This window comes from Mirounga angustirostris, unplaced genomic scaffold, assembly GCF_029215605.1.
Source record: "Mirounga angustirostris isolate CCGP_5_RB_7025 unplaced genomic scaffold, mMirAng1.0.hap1 SCAF_7, whole genome shotgun sequence".
In the NCBI taxonomy this organism is placed as follows: domain Eukaryota; kingdom Metazoa; phylum Chordata; class Mammalia; order Carnivora; family Phocidae; genus Mirounga; species Mirounga angustirostris.
The window spans coordinates 58733713-58752814 of NW_026991715.1; the positions used below are offsets into that span (position 1 = coordinate 58733713).

General features: G+C 44.4%; 1 protein-coding gene across 12 annotated transcripts in view; it reads left to right on the top strand.

Moving 5' to 3' along the window:
• Positions 1-19102, top strand: part of PDE8B (phosphodiesterase 8B) — a 236875-nt gene that overhangs the window by 24533 nt on the left and 193240 nt on the right. For 5 of the 12 annotated variants that reach the window (XM_045896857.3, XM_045896875.3, XM_054512533.2 and 2 more), the window contains exon 1: positions 1974-2623. The exons of 2 other annotated variants lie outside the window; for them this stretch is intronic. In XM_045896857.3, coding sequence (XP_045752813.1) covers positions 2270-2623 — 354 coding nt within the window. In that variant the 5' untranslated portion in view covers positions 1974-2269. Of the gene's footprint in view, positions 1-1972; positions 2624-19102 lie in introns of those variants that run through there. 5 more of the 12 variants (XM_064596263.1, XM_064596267.1, XM_064596264.1 and 2 more) reach the window with 2 other exon arrangements.

Here is a 19102-nt window from a genome sequence, read left to right on the forward strand (position 1 = left end):
CATGATGCTGGGGAAAGAAATACCACTCCAGCTGGGGGAGAGCTACCAGCAGGAAGCGCTCAGTTCAGCTGTCCGTCTCATAAGGGGATTGGCTCAGCTGAAGAGAGCCACCTTGCCCACAGTTGCTGAGGTGACCTACAAGTCATCTTGCGTGAGTATAAAGGCCCATCCTCCCAGCCTCACCTCAGGACAACTTTGAATCCTCATCCCAACTACAGATATCCCCTCCCCCCCCCCCCCACGACTCCTTGCAGGGATGGCTGAGGCTTTCATTAAGACCATACCCTAGCTCAATCTCCTCCCCCCTATCCTCCCTCCTTCCCTTCCAGTTGTAGATTTCAAGAAAGCTTCCTAATAAACCTTTTTTGCCTGCTAAACACCATCCTGGAATCTGCTTCTTGGAGAACCCAACCTGCACAGAAATTTTATGAGCAATTTGCCTGTCCATTAGAAATACAGCATAGTCTTTTTTTGCAATAACCAAAGACAGACTTCTTCATGCCATCAAAAAAAAAAAAAAAAAAAAAAAAAGACAAAAGTTGGAAGGTTGGAGTACTAAACTGAGAAGCAGAGAAACAAAGATAGAATTAGGTTAGACTAGTTCTTTTTCCTCTCCATATCTGCATTTGGGATATGGGGTGACATCTTGCTTTTCTATAATGGTTAGGAGCTGTCATTTGAAGTCTTCAGCCACTCTAAAAGTTGATAGTATGGAGAGAGAAAGGAAGGGAAGAAGCAAAGAAATTATTTCAAATTGAGTACTTCTTTGTCCTTGGCATTAGGACTCTGTGTTCTTGCCCTTGCCCCTGTAAACAACTCTAGATGGAGTCCTTTCTTAGACCACCCCACTTGTCCCCTCTGCCACTGTGGCAGCAGGCAGGAATCACTAAAAGAGCCAATGAATAAATGGCAGTGCTGTCTCGCATCTCGAATCCACATTCCATATCATGGGGAGACTGAATGGCAGCCTTGCTTCTAAAGGTATTCTTACTCAAGCGTGGCCCATGTATGCCTCACTCGGACAAGTAAGGGAAGGCAGTTTTGAATGCCCAGCCCAGAGTATGAGGAAGAGGCCTTGACAGCAGGAGGCTGGATGGGGGTGAAGCCAGGGTGAAAATTAGGTGACATCCAAGCAGGAGGTGAAATCTCTGGAGGGGAAAGCCTAGAACCACAGGACAGCTTCCTCCGTTCCTTGCATGGATCTTAGGGGAATTTGTGTGTTTAAGGGTTCCTTCCTCTGCAGGGTGTCCCATCCCTTGGCATGAACCTCCAAACGTTGAGGTTAGACATGGAATGGACTTGTGACGACTCAGCCCTCAGAGTACGTGGGGGAAGTGATGGGCCGACTACGGAAGCATGAGGTCTCTCCCTAACTCCCTGAGTGTGCCAAGGGGAGAGCTAGTCAGTTGGGTGGGCTTGGGCTGTTGGGGAGGGGCGTCCTGGTGTTTTTGCTCAGGCTGTGGTAAAATGTGTTCGTGAAGGGCGAGAGGCATATTGCAGGGCTCCCCAGGGCTTCCCAGCCCTCAGGGCCGGCCCGGGGTGCGTGCGGCGAGGGGCAGCGCGTGCAGAAGGGACGAGGCCTCGGACCGCGGCGGAGGAGGGCGGGCGCGGAGGCGTGGTGCCAGCTGCAGCGCGCCCGGGCCCCGCGGGCCGAGCCGAGCGGCGGGTACACTCGCCCAGCCGGGGAGAGCTCGGGGAGCGCCGGGCGGGGCCGGGAGGGGCGCAGTGGGGCGCGAGCGGCCGCGGCCGCGGAGCGGGGGCTCCCGGGGAGGAAGGAGGGCGGGAGCGAGGGCGGGAGGGGGACGCGCGCGGACCGAAAGTGGGGAAAGAAGGTGTAGGCGGGCGGGCGCCCTGGCCCAGGGGCCGCGGGCGCGGGAGCCCGGCCAGGTCGAGCTGGGCGGCGGCGCGGGCCGAGCCGAGGGAGGAGGGGAAGGCGGAGGCGCGGGGAGCGTGTTTGGGGCGCCGCGGCAGGGAGGGTGGCGGCCGCCGGTGCGCGCGGGGCGCTGTGTGTGCGCGCTCTCCCTCTCGGGGAGGAAGATGGCCCAGAAGGGAAAGTTGGGGTGACGCGAGCAGCCCCCGGAGGCTCGGCGGGGGCCGCCGCGGCGAGCCCGACGGAGCGGCAGCCAGGCAGGCCGGGGGGGTGGGGGTGGGTGGCGGGGGGGCGCGCAGTCCGGGTGCCTCCGCCGCCGCCGAGGCGCCCGCCCCCTCACTGCAGGTGGCCGCGGGTGCCCCGGGTCCGGGCGGGCGCGCGGGGGAGCCCGGCTGAGGGATGGGCTGCGCCCCCAGCATCCACGTCTCGCAGAGCGGCGTGATCTACTGCCGGGACTCGGACGAGTCCAACTCGCCCCGCCAGACCACCAGCGTGTCGCAGGGCCCCGCGGCCCCCCTGCACGGCCTCTTCGTCCAGACCGACGCCGCCGACGTTATTCTCCCGAGCCGCGCGTCGGGACCCCCGGGCGCCACTCGCGTCCGCAGGGCCCGCGCCGAGCTGGGCAGCGGCGGCAGCAGCAGCAGCGGCAGCGCGGGCTCCGCAGCCCCCGCCGCGACCACCTGCAGGGGCCGGAGGCGGCACTGCTGCAGCAGCGCGGAGGCCGAGACCCAGACCAGCTACACCAGCGTCAAGGTAAACCGGCTCAGGCTGGTGGGGGGCTGCCCGCCCCGTCCGGGCGGGGCTGGCCTGAGTAGGGGGCTCCGGCGGAGTTGAGTGGCCGTGACGCGGTTGGCTTGGGAGGTTGTCACTAAGGAGGAGTTTACTTTTCATGTGTGGGAGCGGTGAGGGCCCGGGAAGCGTGAGCAGAGGAGACCCCTGGAGGGGTCCTGGGAGCTGCTTCTGGGGGGCCGGTGGAGAAGGGAGCGCCGTGGGAGGCCGGTGGGCTGGCCCCGTTTCTCACTGAGGGAAGGCAGGCTGTGGTTCCGTTAACTCGGGAGGTGGGCTGGGTTTCACGGAGAGCCTGCCGTGGCTGCTGCACGAAATCTCAGCCCCCGGCTCGAACTGGCCCGCCTCGTAGGTGAGACCCGGTGCAGACCCGGGGCGAGGATTCAGCTTTTTACCTGGGAAAGGCAGCCAGGCTGCACGGAGTCTTAGCCACGGGCAGCGATGTGGTGGGGATTTGTGAATGAATGAGGGTGTTTGTGTCGTGTGGACAGAGGTAGGAAGGGAATAGAGGAAGAGGACCAGAGTGGAACCTGTTGTTTGTCACTTCTTTGGGTTCACCGCATCCTGGGCATAATTGAGGGCACCTGGCTGTGAATTTGGAGGGTCAGCTGAGCTACAGTGAGGGGCCGTGGTTTCCAGTGCAGTGCAGCTGTCTGAGGATGAAGATTCTGAACATACCTCTCATCTCACGGGAGAGTGGAATTTTGAGGAAGCGGAAAAAAAAGTGTTTAAATTATTAAAGCAGTCACTAGCAATATCTTAATGGCAAAAGAAAAACGATTGTGTTAATAGTGCCCTCCTGTATGTTATCAAAATACTATTAAATTCAAGAGGGTTTTCATTGTGTGAGTCTGGCCACTGGGCCTTTTATCGTTATAGGAAACAGAATGACAGTGGCACATCCCATGGGAAAAAAATACATCCCTATGACTCTGAATGTTATTTAGAATCACAGCTTTTACATGGTCAATAGATTACCAGGAACCTTTGCATTGATTATGTGGCAAAGAAAATTGTATGTTTAGTACTTGAAAACTTGTTCAACAGTTGGCCGAGGGTGAATAGGCACCTAGCCTTTATTGGATTTTGTTACATGAAGCTTACCTGAGTTTATTTATAGTTGCAGTGTTTCTCTGGTAATAGTCATATAACACGATAATACAATAATCATGATAATAAAAAAGACCCTTTACTAAGCACCTACTATGTACCAGGTATAAGCTTTCTCTTCTAGCTTTTGAATCTTAACTGTGTGATGATAAAATATCCAAAGACCAGAGCCCTGGATTCGTGACAGTACAACTTACCAGTTGAACATTTGTTATAGAGGCATGTGCCAAACACTGTATTTTTCTTTTGTCAAGCTTTTTTCCCCCCACACTGGTTCTCTCTCTCTCTCTCTCTCTCTCTCTCTCTCTCACACACACACACACACACACAAAAGGAAGGAAGGAAGAAAGAAAAAAGCATTAGAAGCAATTTTAGGGGATTAAAATGATATATTTCGTGGAATAATTAGGGATGTTATTTTAAAAAATAACCTTTTGCTTTCTTGTTGAAAAGGCAATTTGAAGATCTTGAAGTAGTTCAGAATGGTGACAACTTATGAACTCTGTGATAATTTTTTTTTGATTGTGTAAGAGAAATTGTATATTTCTGCCTTTTAGAGTAGCAAGACCTAATTTAATACCTGGCAACTCTAGATATTCCATGTTTGTGTATTGAAAGAAGGAATAATGAATGAATTCATTCTCCATGTTTTAATACTTCCCTCAAGAGGCTACTTAGCAAATGGAGGAAAAACTGGAGGGAAAATGAGTCCCAATTATTAGCAGCTAGTATAAACTTGTAGAAATATCATTGCTACTTGGCTGAAGTGTTAAAGGCTTGACCTAAATAAGAATTTAACTCACACTGCTTTATCAAAAGGACTTTCAAATAAGAGCTTAATTCATTCCAACCTTTTACTAAGAATGTTGGGAATGAAACTGCTGGTTCAGTGATTCAACACTAATTTGCATGTGTAGATCTCAGAAACTATATATTTGAAATTACATTTGAGACCAGAGTTATTATTTATACAAGTCATACAGAATTATTATCACAGAATTGCCTTAATATATTTAATAGTACCCTTTTAGGACTTGTGATTCATTGTTATCTTTTTCAATCTTCACATGTTCCATACTCTTTTGAGGATGAGGCAATTTTATAAAAACTTTGCTTGCATTTCTTTTTAGAATGAGAATTCTTCTGCCTTAACAGTTTGAGATAGTTGCTAGTCATGCCTGCCCCCCCTCCATCCCCCTTTTCCAAAATGCTCAGGGGAAAAAAATAAAGTCCTTGCCATTTGGTCCTGTTTACAGTGGTGGTGGGTCATAATAGTTTTTTTTTTTTTAATTTCCTCTTTGTACATCAACTATAAACCATATTCTCATTATCTACTTGGTCTCTGGTATTCCCCAGGGTGCAAAAATGTGTGCTTGATCTCTCTCTCCTTTTTTCTAGCAATAATTCATCTCATTAAGCTTTTAGAATGATGAAGCATTATGATGTCAAACATGACGTCAACAGGAACCTTCCTGAATACTAATTTATAAAAAAAATTATAAACATTAATAATTCATAGGCAGTACAGTGATATCATATGGGTTTCCATTTCTGGTAAGAAGTTAGCTTTTTCTCCCGATTGCTATAAAAATGCAACTTCCTTGTAATTTGTCTCCCTCTTGTTTGCCTTTTTAAAAATAGTACTCCAACAGGAGACTCCTGCAGAATGCTCACTCATCATAATGTGCCAGTTGTATAATTCCTGTTCAGAAATCCTCAGGGGGGATGGCTGAACCTCTCTCCGGGAAGACTGGGGGTGTGTGTGGGGGGTTCTTACGAGTCGTCTTTTCTCGTACCAGCTGTTGCAGCTGGGAGGCAGCCAGGACTAGGCAGCCAGCTGTAGAGACGAGTATTGATAATATAGTCAACTTGCAGCCATCTCTGGGTGGGTAACTATTTTGTGGGTCAGGCACAGGACATCACTAGTTTCCAAATGATTCTGTGTTGATAGGCAGCATCAGCAGCTCCCTCTTTCTCCTCCATTCATTGCACTCGTTTATTCATTCAGCCAGTATTTGTGCCCAACTCTGTTGTAGATGCTAGGGATTCAGTGACTATCCATGAAGTTTGGCAAGCAAAGCCTAATGAGGATGGTGAATCTTTTGTAAGAGGGTGTGCCTAAGTCACTGATTAATGACGTCTATGTTATCCATTCCATGGCTTTCTGAATCAGTGAGGATAATCCCAAATTGATTGTATATAAAGGGAAAATAAATATTTTTCCAACCTTCTGGTAAATAATTAATGATAACAAATAATAATTTTGGTAGTAATTTATTTGGGGGAGGGGTAGAACTATTGTGAAAAAAGTCATTTTTGTCTGTTCTCTAAGTCAGTATTCTCTAGTGTACATCAGAACTACCTGAAAGCCTTTTTAAAATGTGGATTGCTTGGCCCCACTTCCAGAGTTTCTGATTTAGTAGGCCTTGGGTGGGGCCTGAGGATTTGGATTTTTAACAAGCTTCTAGGATACGCTGGTGTTGCTTTTAAAAGAACTGAATTGACTGTTGACCAAATGAATTAGGTTGGGGCTGCCTCTAGCAGAATGGGTAGTATTGCATGTATTTGGGGGTACTAGTCGCAGCCCTGCCTTCATCGTCATTTACTTCTGTAGGGGCAGCCTGCCATCTCCATTCGTGAAGTCAAACTCCGAGCCTCCAAGGTTAGCTGGAAAGTCTCTAAGTGGGGAGAATGTGCACCGGGTAGCCAGACCACTCTGGTTTCTTGAGGTCTGACTTACCCTCAGGATCCACTGGGTTTGCAAGTCCTGATAGCTTGCTCTGCCATCGCAGCCCCTCCCATGCCTCTGCCCTGCTGGGGCCCTGTCCTGCATCATGGGAAATTGCAAGGCAAGGAGGAGCTTAAAATGGGTCGATGTGACATGATATAGGCTCATATTCAGTTCTTAGCTTTTGGAGTTCTTGCTAGTCCTTTTCACCGTATTTTTCATTTTAAAATGGAACATAAAGTTTAGTAAGACCAATTGAGTCTTGCAAGTTGATTTAGTAAAACTCAGATTTATTTTCTACCATAGCTCATTTCATCACAATTTAGTCCCTCTCTTTCTTCCAATGTATTAATTATAGTCAGTGAGAAAATCTTTCTAATTTTCACTGCTTTCCTCAGTAATTAAACTAATTTTTAAGAAATATCAGGTAATTCTCCCTTTTGATTTTGCTAGCTAAGCCCTCAAACCAGAAAGATAACGTAGTGTAAGATGCTGACTTTCAGAGGTGATACTTCTCTATAGAAACTCCCCCCATGGTGACCACCAGGCAGGACTTGGGCTAAAGCAGGACGGGACATGCTGGTCAGGGCAGAACAGAACCTATGGTACCAGGCTGGTGAGGGCTTAAGGCCAAGAATCAGAATAGCAAGGAGGCAGTGAGCCCTTTGGAACCAGGCGGGAAGGTAGAGTCCAGAGTCTGGAGGAGCAGGTGAGCATTTCAGGGCTAGGTGGGCAAGTCAAATCTGGAATTCAGGGGCTCAGCAAATGTGACCGCTGTCAAGTTAGGTTGAGACCTCTGACTGGGGAACAGAAGGTGTTTACTTTCTTTTCTGTTTGAGGTTCTCTGCTCAGTGTAAAGAGCTTGGGTCCCACAGGGGATCCCAGTGACCAGTCAGAGGGCTGTAATTAAACCCTGCACCTAGGTGAGGAAAGACTAACTCCTCACGTCTTCCTCGCACCTGGTCAGATGGTATCTGGGCAGGAAACAGATAGCATATGCACAAGGGTTCAACTGAAATTATTCTACTGAAGAGACTATTACAGATGGCCAGATGAAAGGAAATCAAGAAATGATGCGGAAGCCCCCTAAAACTCAAAGAAGAGGCTACCGTTACCACCTTGAAGAGGTAACAGTAGGGAATGGTTATGGGAATTTGAGAAACCAAACCTGTTGGTCAGGGAAGCCCCCAGAAGCTGGGGTCTTAAGGAGGACTGCAGTCATTGGAGGCCTGGGCCTGGCATGGAGAGCCAAGGAATAAATAACCTCCATGCTATTGTTTTCCCCTCCATTGATCTCCAGCCAGGACCATTTTTGTCCAAACACACCTGGAAAACAGAGGGCAAAGGAGCCCATTGATTGAGGCTTTCCAGAGCAGGATAGAGAGAGTATCCTGACCATACCCCAGAAGGCTCCCTGAAATAAGTGTCAAAAAGATGTTGGACATTATTGGAGGTACCCTGGTAAGCTCAAATTGAGATGGGCAATTTTGATGATTTTCTGAAATAATGGCATTTTTTAAATGGCCACTTAATGTATTATTTATGTTTCCTATTTAATGATTAATAATATTAAAATATATTCACTTACCTTGTTTGGAGACCTTTAAGTTTTTGCTGAAAACCTATGCTCCTCTTCAGTTCACTCTCCACCCTGACTCTGCTGAGGCACTTTCTTAGTCAGCTTGGGCTGCTGTAACAAAATACCATCAACAGTGTGGCGTACACAATGGACATTTATTTCACACTGTTCTGGAGGCTGGGAAGTCAAGATCAAGGTGCTGGCAGATTCCGTGCCTTGGGAGAGCTTTCTTCCTGGCTTGCAGATGGCCACCTTCTTGTTTTGTCCTCATGGGGCAGAGAGCAAGCAAGCTCTGGTGTTCCTTCCTCCTCTCACAGGACACGAATCCCATCATGAGACCCCACCCTCATGACCTCATTTAAATCTAATTACATCAAGGAGCCGCCTGGGCGGCTCAGTCGGTTAAGCGTCTGCCTTTGGCTCAGGTCATGATCTCGGGGTCCTGAGATCGAGCCCCGCATCGGTCTCCCTGCTCAATGGGAAGTCTGCTTCTCCCTCTCTCTCTGCCCTTCCCCACCCCTTACACTCTCTCTGTCTCAAATCAATAAATAAAATCTTTAAAAAAAAAATAAATCTAATTACCTCCCCAAAGTCCCACCTCTAAATACCATCAGGATTAGGGCTGCAATGGAATTTTGGAGGACACACACATTTGGTCTGTAAGACATGTTTCTATCATTTCCACTGCCTCTTGCCCACTGCCCCCATCCCTGTGATCTCAAAGCCCAGGAGGGGGCCGTGGGGGGAGAAAGTACTCTTTCTCAAGTTCAAAGTTCCCCAAGCGGGAACGCAGCTTAGCCAGTTAATTACAATTTTCTCGGTTTGTACTTTCCTCCTCTCTGTACCTTTTCTCCACAGCCTCAGAAAGTTGATCAACAAGTTTTACTATGTGTTTACAAGCTGATATGTTTACTAAAGAATACATATATTTAATACACTCTTAAAAATGTTTAAATGTGCTCAGGAGTTCATATTTAGAAATAGCTGTTACCTTTAACACAGTGGAAGTCTGGGTAGTTATTATGTTTTGATAGAAAATACCACCTTTTTAACAAGTTGCAATATAGATTAGTTTAGATTTGGCTCTTAATAGCTTCATCTCCATTTTCTCTTTTTTCCCACTGGTGGATAAAAGCCAGCTTTTTTTTTTTTTTTTAAGATTTTATTTATTTATTTGAGAGAGAGAGAGCGAGCACAAGCAGGAGAAGTGGCAGGGAGAGGGAGAAGCAGGCTTCCTGCAGAGCAGGGAGCCCGATGCGGGGCTTGATCCCAGGACCCTGGGATCATGACCTGAGCCAAAGGCAGACACTTAACTGACTGAGCCACCCAGGCGCCCTAAAAGCCAGCTTTTACTTAGGATTACGATGCGTTACTCTTTACCATTATCTTCTTTCATCTCTTCCTTTCTGCCCCCTTAGGAACAGCTCACAGACAAGTAGTTGAGAAGCTTGTGATTGCTATAATAAAAATCAAGAGTCTCTTTTACTTTTGGGTAATCCATCAATGAAAGAATATTTCATGGTTGCCTCTTATTTCCAAGATGATTCAAATTTTCGTGTATGGTTTGTACATTTTGCAACGAGGTATATAGAATGGATATAATAATATCAGGTATTATTTAAGTCATTGCCATCTGTGGACCCCTTCACATACACTGTTTCACCCAATCTACATAGAAACACTACGAGCTGCAAATTGTCATTACCATTTCACAAATGAGGAAGAGAAGGCTCCAAGAGGTGGGAGAAATTGCTCAAGGTGAGGGCTGAAATTTGAATACAAGATTGTCTGAATCCAACTCCAGATCCAGCTACTCAGCTTTTAGTGCCTCTCACACCAGCCTGAGGACCCAAGTGTGGGTGCTACTGGAACTGGGGTGTTACTGAGAGCAGAGTGGTGATAGACAGGTGATGGTGAGGGGGAACAGTCGGGGGGCCTTGTGGCTGAGGTTTCTCCTCTTACGCATTCATTGTCACCCCTTCTGTTGGCTTGAACTGGTATGTTGTTTTGAGATGAGTGGAGAGTGCAAAATGCATACAGAATTGGAGAAGTTTGGCAGCACAGTTGTCATTGTTTTTAACAGTACGTGGCATTTGTAAGTGTTGTACAGATATTAGCTCCTAATAATCCTGCAGTTGCTATAATTTCTGTTTTGGTAATTAAAACGAGATTTTGGTATTTTGATTTTGACGTTTTTGAGACACATATTTGTGTCTTATTGGAAAATGCATTCCACTTACAAGTAGATTGATTTGGCCAATGTAGGTGACTAACTGGATTTAAATATAGATGTGATATCTGGAAGCTTTGGAAACTGCTGCCATAGACATGGGTTCAGTCTGCATCCGCTGAATTTCCGAAGGCGATGGCATGGTAGAATCTTGCCAGTTGAAGGTGGAAGCTGGGGTTTGTTGAGTGTTCCATGAGCGTTGCACCCGCACAAACCTTTGGCCTTTAAAGATCAGGGCCTTGGTGTTATCTTGAGGTTGTTCTGTGCGGAATTCTTTGGCATAAATCTATAACCTAAAGCATTCATCTACAGCTGGGCTTAAAGCCATTTTGCATAAGCGCTGTTGGTTTTTATACTGCTGCATTTCAGTGGTGTCAGATGTAGTATACTGTTGGAAAAAATGATACATTGTAAATGTAAGGCCCGTTTTCTCTCAGAGAGGAAGGTGTAGGGATTGGCTAGGGATGGCATTGCCTGTGTGAGTCACAAAACAGAGAAGACCCTGAGCGTTGGAAATTTCTACAGGAAGACACATGAGAGATTTTTTAGCAACCTATCATGCAGGGTGACATGGATAAAAAGAAAAGTGCTGTTTTCTGACGTCAGGTCCCCAAATAACATGAAAGCTCTAGACTTGGAAGGTGATGAGTTCAGACTAGCTGGGGCTTTTGTCCACTCAAGGGTTCCTGCTGAGGGAGCTTCAAGCAAGAGCAATGGCCAAATGGAGAGGAAAATACTAGTTTTTGGAGGCCAGTAATGACCCACTGGCCCAAACCACACTTATCAAGTAGTTTCGGGGCATTGGAGGTTCATCTTCATTTTCCGCTTATGAAACTGATTGACAGTCTTGGCCTAGAAACCGGTTGTGAGGAACGCAAAAGCTGCTCCATCTGTTGATGCTCCAGCAGCGTTTTGATCCGAGCCATAGCTCGAACTGAAACGTTTTCTTTTCCCCACAATCGAATACAAACTTGGGCTACAGTATCTCCTTTCCAGAGTTCCCTCGAGAGAGTGATTCCCAAAACAATGATGGCCAAATAAAGGTAGAACAGAGCAAAGGATCAGCTTTGTCAGCGACCGCCAAGCACTGGTTAATATTGCCTTCCAGGGAGTCCACCACATACGTGCTCTGGGAAGTAGTGCTGGGAGAGGAGACTGAGGCAGATGGCTTGGCCTGAAGCTTCCTGCCCTCTTCCTCCCAAATCTATAAGGCTGAGTTTGCAAAGCCAGTTCTGGGACCCCTTACACATTGGACACCGCCTCCCCCCACCCGGCCTTTATGTCCCTGTGGTCGGCTTCTCTGTCTGTTTACTGAGTCAAGGGTTACCCTGGGTGAGCTTTCCAAAGCCCCACCTCTCTCTGCAGTGATCTGGCCCCCTAGGACCATGAGACTGCAGCGAGACTTCAGGACTGACTGACAGATGAGGGAGTCTTCATCCCTTTGGGAGGAGCTGGTGGAGGGAAGGGGTTGTGCTCCATTCTGAGGGTATTGACAGGGTGGAATGTTGCAGACACTTTCTTCCCTCACCTTTGTGGAGATTTTCAGGAAGGGGGAAGGAGGTGGGGCAAAAGGCCAGAGCCTTTTCTGTGTGTCAAAGGTGAGAACTTTGAATTAAAAAAAAAAAAAAAAAAAAGACAACCCTTGCTTTTATATGCAGATTATGTGACAAAAACACTTTGTAAGGCATCTAGTTGGTATCGGGAAAGGATTTTCATATAGAAGCAATGTTATACATGGCATTTAGGTTTCTAGGTTAACCCAAAAAAAGTATTTAGACCATTATGTAGCTGGAATATATTTACAATGTTGTGAGAGAAACGTAAAATTGAATTAGAACTAGTGTTTCTTTTCTACACTTGTCCTTTGGGAGAAGCGGGTTTAATTAGAGGGCGATGAAGCAGATGAGGGAGAACCTGCGGCGTTCACCTCAGGGAGTGGTGCTTCTGCCTGATGGTTGGCGTTCTCAGGAGGTGAGGGAGAGAGCTGGGGTGCAGGGACCAGGATCTCACTCCCAGGGACTCAGAGCTGTGCTGTGACACTGTCCTCTTTTCATCTGGGCTAGTTCATCTCCAAAGGCACTAACAGGGTGTATATTTTAGGTGCTTGTTTCTGTTTTATCTACAAATACTTCTGTCTATATCTTTTAACTCTTAAGAATTCTTAAAAACAGGGGCGCCTGGTGGCTCATCTGTTAAGCATCTACCTTCGGCTCAGGTCATGATCGCAGGGTCCTGGGATCGAGCCCTGCATCGGGCTCCCTGCTCAGCAGGAAGCCTGCTTCTCCCTCTCCCACTCCCCCTGCTTGTGTTCCCTCTCTCGCTGTGTCTCTCTCTGTCAAATAAATAAATAAAATCTTAAAAAAAAAAAAAAAAGAAATTCTTAAAAATAAGCAAACAAACACGAAACCATTATACACCAAAAAATTGAACGACAACTGTCTTAGTTCAGGTCGCCATAACAACAACAACAAAAATGCCATAGACTGGACGGTTCTGGACGACAGAAGTTTACATCTCATGGTTCTGGGGGGTGTGAAGGCCAAGATCATGGCACCAGCAGATTCTGTGTCTGGTGAGCAGCTGCTTCCTGGTTCATCAGTAGACATCTTCTTACCGTGTCCTCACATGGCGGAGTGGGGAGGGCACTCTCTGGGATCTCTTTTGTAAGGGCGCTAATCCCATTCACGAGGGCTCCACCCTCAAGACTTGTGCACTATCTCTGAATACCATCACACTGGGTTTGGATTTCAACACATAAATTTGGCAGGGACAGAAACAGTCTATAGCAACTACTTAATATCATTTGATTTTTCTAATTGCTTTATTAGTTTTTACAGTTTATGGGTATCCAAATAAAATTCACTCATTACGACTGATTGATAGATCCTTTAAGTCTCTCTTAATCCACAGGTTCCCCATGCCTCTATCTTTATACTTGCACTTAGCTTGTTGAGGACCCTCCATTGTTTGTCCTGTGACTATTCCCCCGTCTGCATTTTACTTCTTGCATTCCTGGAGTGGGTCGAATGTGTTTTTGTGCCTTCTGTGTTTGTTAGAAACTCGCAGGTAGATTTACAGGTTTGATCAAATTATGCTCAGTTTTGGGGGGTGCGGGTGGGGCAAGAATGCTTTTTCAATGATACTGTGTTTTCACAGCAGGAAACACATGGTTTTTTTGTTTTGTTTTGTTTTTTGTTTTTGCTGTGATGACCATTGCTTACATTCATTCATCATCAGGGGGTGTATAAAATAGTGATATTCTCATTGTATCATTTCTTCTTATTAGCTGCAATGTCTCTAAGAAGGAAAATTTACTTCACCTCACCAACTAATTGGTTTCCCTGGGATACAGTTTATGTAGGGAAGGCAGGTTAAATGCCTCAGTTTTTCCCCTTATTTCCAGTTTTCAAAATAATGAGTTGATACTCTAGCATTCTCCTAAGGTGATAAGGAATTTTTTTTTTTTTTTAACTTGTTTCTTTGCTTGCTTGCTTAGAATCATTATGAATCACTATGGATCACACATTTATTTGATGTGTGTTAATTCATTGCAGTGATTATACAATTTGGGTGTCCAAATTGCCCATTAATGACTGGAGGGAGCGAATTCAAATTAGTAAGGCACTTTCCTCGAAGACATAGTTTCAGCTAAGTTGATTAAGTTATGCCCTTATTCTGAAAACATTCTTGTAGATGAGGACTTGCTAAGCGTGTGGAGGCGAAGGCCCGGCTTAGTGCCTGCCTAGCCGTTCCTAGTCATACCAAGCCTCTCATATCATGGAGCTTTTGAGAGGATCCACTGTACAAGGCCCCACTGCAGCTCCTTTCATGTAGTTTTTGTGGCTACAAAAAGACAACCTGGTGTGATGGGAAGATATTCACTGGCCCAGGCTTGAGTTCTAGCTCGCCTTACACAAGCTTTGTGACCTTGGAGAAGCTGCGTAACTTCTCCTAAGGTGGGAATAATGCGCTGTCAAAAAGATTGGTGTAAGTATAACAGATGTACCGTCCCTGTAAACCTTCTCAGTTCCCACGAATGTGTGTGTACCTCTGTGTGTAACTAGGTCTTTGAAATCTGGAATGTATTTTACACTTACAGGGCATCTCAGTATAGACTAGCACATTCCAAGTGTTTACTGGCCACATAGTAGCTACTGTGGGGAGGAATACAGAATTATAGCGGAGGAAAGGAGGAAGAAAGTAAAACTTCACATAAGAGTTCTAAATTGAGCAATTACGATTTGACCTTGTAACTTGACAGGGAGTATAGCACGGTAGTTGGTTGTCTCTTGGTTCTCAGCTCCATACTTGCTTGTCCATATTCTCCTTTGTATTATGTGGGGCTAGAAGTCTACAAACTGCATCTTCCAGATCCTGTTGCCAACTGGTCTCCTCTTCGATTCTGGAGGCAGGAAGTCCAGGTAGGACATTGGGAGTGGGAGAAAGGCAGATATCTTAGCAGTGGCTCTTGCGAAGTATCCGTGGGAGAACTGGAACAGGGATGGTGCCAGCATCATGAGGAGGAGGGAGGGCTGATGGGTTCCAGCCCAGGGTTTCTGACCTCTGGATGTTATCCTCTCACCTTCTGTTTCTCCAGGTCGCCTCCATCTTCTTTTGGCTCTTTTATACCTTCCAACACCTTGTAAACATGCTTTACATTGATTCCTCTCTCCTTAATATATGTACAATGGTTTCTCTTTTTCCCACCGGACACTTGGCATCTGAGGACAGAAAGAACTAGGTTATAATCTCATGTATGCCATTTACTTTGTTCTGTGACTTAACGTCTCTCATTTTCAATTTCTTCTCTTGTGTAAGGAGGATAATAAAAGTCACCGCCTCATAGAATTGTTGGTATAATTTACACATGTATATATAAACATCACTGCTAGCTTTCAACCTCACTCTCAGTTAAGTGTTGTCTACTGTTGATAACAATATACAAACCAATGTTTGAAGGCTTGTCATTTAACATTTTTTATTCTGGAGAAGTTCAAATGCATACAAAAATAGAGAGAATAGTATAATGGAACTTCATGTACATATTACCCAGCTTCAACAGTTATAAAATTAAGTCTTTTCTTTCATCTACACCACCCACTCTCCCCCCTACTCTGGGATTATTTTAAAACAAATCTAAAATATCATATTATTTTAGCTGTAAGTATTTCAGCAATGTAACCTTAAGACATTAGGCCTGTTTAAAAAATAACCATAGTGCTATTAGCATACCTAAAAATTAAAATAATTCCTTAATATCATCAGATACCAAGATAATGTTCAAATTTCCCTACTTGTCTCATAAATGTCTTTTTTAAAATTGTTGTTTGAATCATATTTGGAATAAGATCCACTCGTTGGTTGATGTGTTTCTTAAGTATCTTTTAATCTATAGGTCCCCCTTTCTCTGTTTTTAACCTTACAATTTGTGTGTTGACAAAACTGGGTCATTTGTCCAGCAGAGTTTGCCACAGTCTGGATTTTGCTGATTACATTCCCACGGTATCATGTACCATGTTCTTCTGGCCTTATATTCCCTATAATATTGGTACTTCCATCTAGAGGTATTTTGGTAGGATTCAGGCTTATTTACGTATTTATTTTGGCAAGACTACTTTATAGGTAGTGCTCTGTACCTCCATCAGGAAGCACATAATGTCTGGTTCTCTCTGGTTTTGTGATGTTTGATGATTGTTGCTTAGATCTGTTAATTCATTGGGGATTACAAAAGTCTATCATTCATTTTTTTCTTGCAATACTTCTGGGGTGCTTCCATAAAGAGAACCTCCCTTTCGTCAACTCTTTGATTATCCTGATTATTTTATTATTCACCAGTTTTTAAAATAGTGATTTGATTTTTACCATCCCCCAGTGGTGTTTTTGGTATTGGTATAAACTTATCAGTTTATAAATCTTAGATGTGTCCCAGTCTGTTGTGATCATTGTTCTTACTGATGCTCAATGGTCCTCTCTTTGGCTACTGGGAGTAGCTGCGTTGGCTCCTAGTTATCTTTGATAGGTTTTTTTGCCTGATGATATGACAAGATTTTCCAGTTTCATCGTGTTCTTTCCCAGATCTGGAATCAGTAGTTTCTCTCAGGAACCTAATTCTTTTTATTGAAAGATGGTATTTAGAGACATGATCTGGGCAGTGGAGTGGTCATTGCTCATGGACTGGTTATTGTTTCTTGGCTTTTTAAGTGGACACAGCCAGGAAATAAATATTTTTTAGAGATTAAATGCACCATAAGCTTATATTTATACTTCCAATTCAGATTTAGGACCACGAGGCTTTACTTTAACTCATCAGTCTTGCATTTCTGTTTCTTCTTCCTGTGACATAAATTACTGATTCTTAACAACACTGGGGATAATTCCTCATTTGTTCTATCCTTAGTATACCCACAACAGGCTCAGAATCATCACTGAAAACAGCTTAGTATTTTTTCCCAGTTATTTTTGACATTAGAGTATATTCTACTAGGGATGAACCAGGAAAGTTATTGTGTTTTTAAGTTGTTTGAATCAGTTCCTTTTTATGTAGCAATCCTGACAGTGGAATGGTTAGTGATTAACTCACAGTTATGAGCAGTTATGTTCATTTGTTTCATTTTACTTTTGACTTGGTCTTTTTTTAATTTTAGATTTTTTATATTTAATTTTGTTATAATAATATGAATTATTTACATGTTACAAAGCAAAATCTTTACAATATGGTATATTCAGAGATGATTAGATTTAATCCCTATTGCCTATATCCTATGCCCTCCATCAAGTAGGTAAATATATTTAAATTTTTTATAGTTTTCATACCATTGTTTTAATTACACACAAAGGTTTATAGCCTTCATTTCTTAGATAAATGGTAACATGCCAACTCCTATTTCTACATTTTGCTTTTTTCACTTAAAATATATCTTGGAGATCACTCCATTAGTAAATATTCCTCACTTCTTTTTAGAGCTGCATAATGTTCCATTATAATCCATACTATAGCTTATTCAACCAACCCCCATTGATAGTTTTTGGATTATTTCCATTATTTTTTGCTATTATAAGTGTTGCTGCAGAGAATGGCCCTGTGTTGATATCTTTTTTATATTACAAAGTCTAAACTGTTTTTAGTACATTAGTGAAATATTTTCTTCCCAGAAAGGCCGTATTTATCTAATCTGGGGCATTAACTTCTGCCCATCACAAGAGAACTGTCATCAGGTCCTTTAATTGTAAATTAGTAATATAGGTTTTGCTCAAGCTCAGGCTTAGTATCTCTAACAGAAGCTTCTCTGTGTGTACAACCTGGTCTTCTCTGCTTTTAACCCAGCAACCGTTTCGTTTTCTTGGAGATGTGGGATCTCAAGGAGACAAACTTCTAGAAAAGGTTGGTCCCCACAGTGGTAAACACATCTTTTCATGGCAGCAAAACAGTTTGCCTTTTCATGTTCCCTCAGTTGAAAGTTCTTTGTGGGGGCGCCTGGGTGGCTCAGTCAGTTAAGCGTCTGCCTTCGGCTCAGGTCATGATCCGGGGTCCTGGGATCCAGCCCTGCATTGGGCACCCTGCTGAGCAGAGAGCCTGCTTCTCCCTTTCCCTCTGCCCCTCCCCCCTGCTCATGCTCTCCTTCCCTCCGGTCAAATAAATAAATAAAATCTTTTAAAAAAAGAAATCTCTATGCATTGACACTGTCATGAACCCTGTCAGCTTCCATGGAGTGCCACAGGGGGCTCAGCATCGCAGATCGTTTGAAAGAATTTCCTTGAGCCTTCATAAGGACTCAGAGCGTAAGTAACTCCTTATCTTAATTTTAATCATCAAGACCTAAAATCAAGGTTTTTTAAAAAAAATTTTACAAATTTATGCATGGATGTATATTGTTTTATATGTTTTAAGAATATGATTCTAGGGGCGCCTGGGTGGCGCTCTTGATCCACTGACTCTTGATTTCAGCTGGGGTCATGATCTCAGGTTTGTAGGATCAAGCCCCATGCATTGGGCTCCACGCTCAGTGGCAAGTCTGTTTCTCTTCCACTCTCTCTCCCTTTGCCTCTCCCTTTGCTCTTTCTCTCAAATTAAATAAATAAATCTTTAAGGAAATATATGATTCTATTTTTGTGATAGAATCACATGTCTCATCTATGGATACTTTTCCTAAAGTGCTTTCACATGGTTAATATCATTTATAAATGGGTCTTGTTTTTTTCTTATGTAGATATATCAGTTTTATCAACTAGCAATGCTCAATATAGTTTCTTGGCTTACGAGTTGTATATGAGTGAATGAGGAAGTGCAATGAAGTTGGGGTGGGATGGGGTGGGGTTCGGGAAGATAGGGAGAAACAGAGAGCGCATGCAAATATGAAAGAGTAAGAGAGAAATTGGGGGAGTAGTACAGATTGGAAACTAAAAGATGGAGAAAATGATATAGTGGATATACACCTGTGCCTGTCCCAAAGAGACACTCTTAAAGGTATCTTCAGTGTGTGCCATTAAAGAAGGAAGACAGAATTGCTTATCTGCCCCAGTTAAGGGAAATCAAGATTGGGTCGCAGTTCCCTGTGTTAGCCATCAGGTGGTGCTGTCAGACTAAGGCAGCTTGGTTGTCAAACATGGAGAAATTTGGGGGTAGACTGGTTCAGTTCAACAGTTCAACAAATATTTTTTGAGGTCTAACTGCATATCAAACACCTCTGTTAAACTTAGGACTACAAAGATGAAAAAGATGACTCCTTCCCTATGGAAGTTTCTATTCTAGTTAGGATGGAGAAAGACACACAAATAAGTATTTATCTATTCTATGTAACA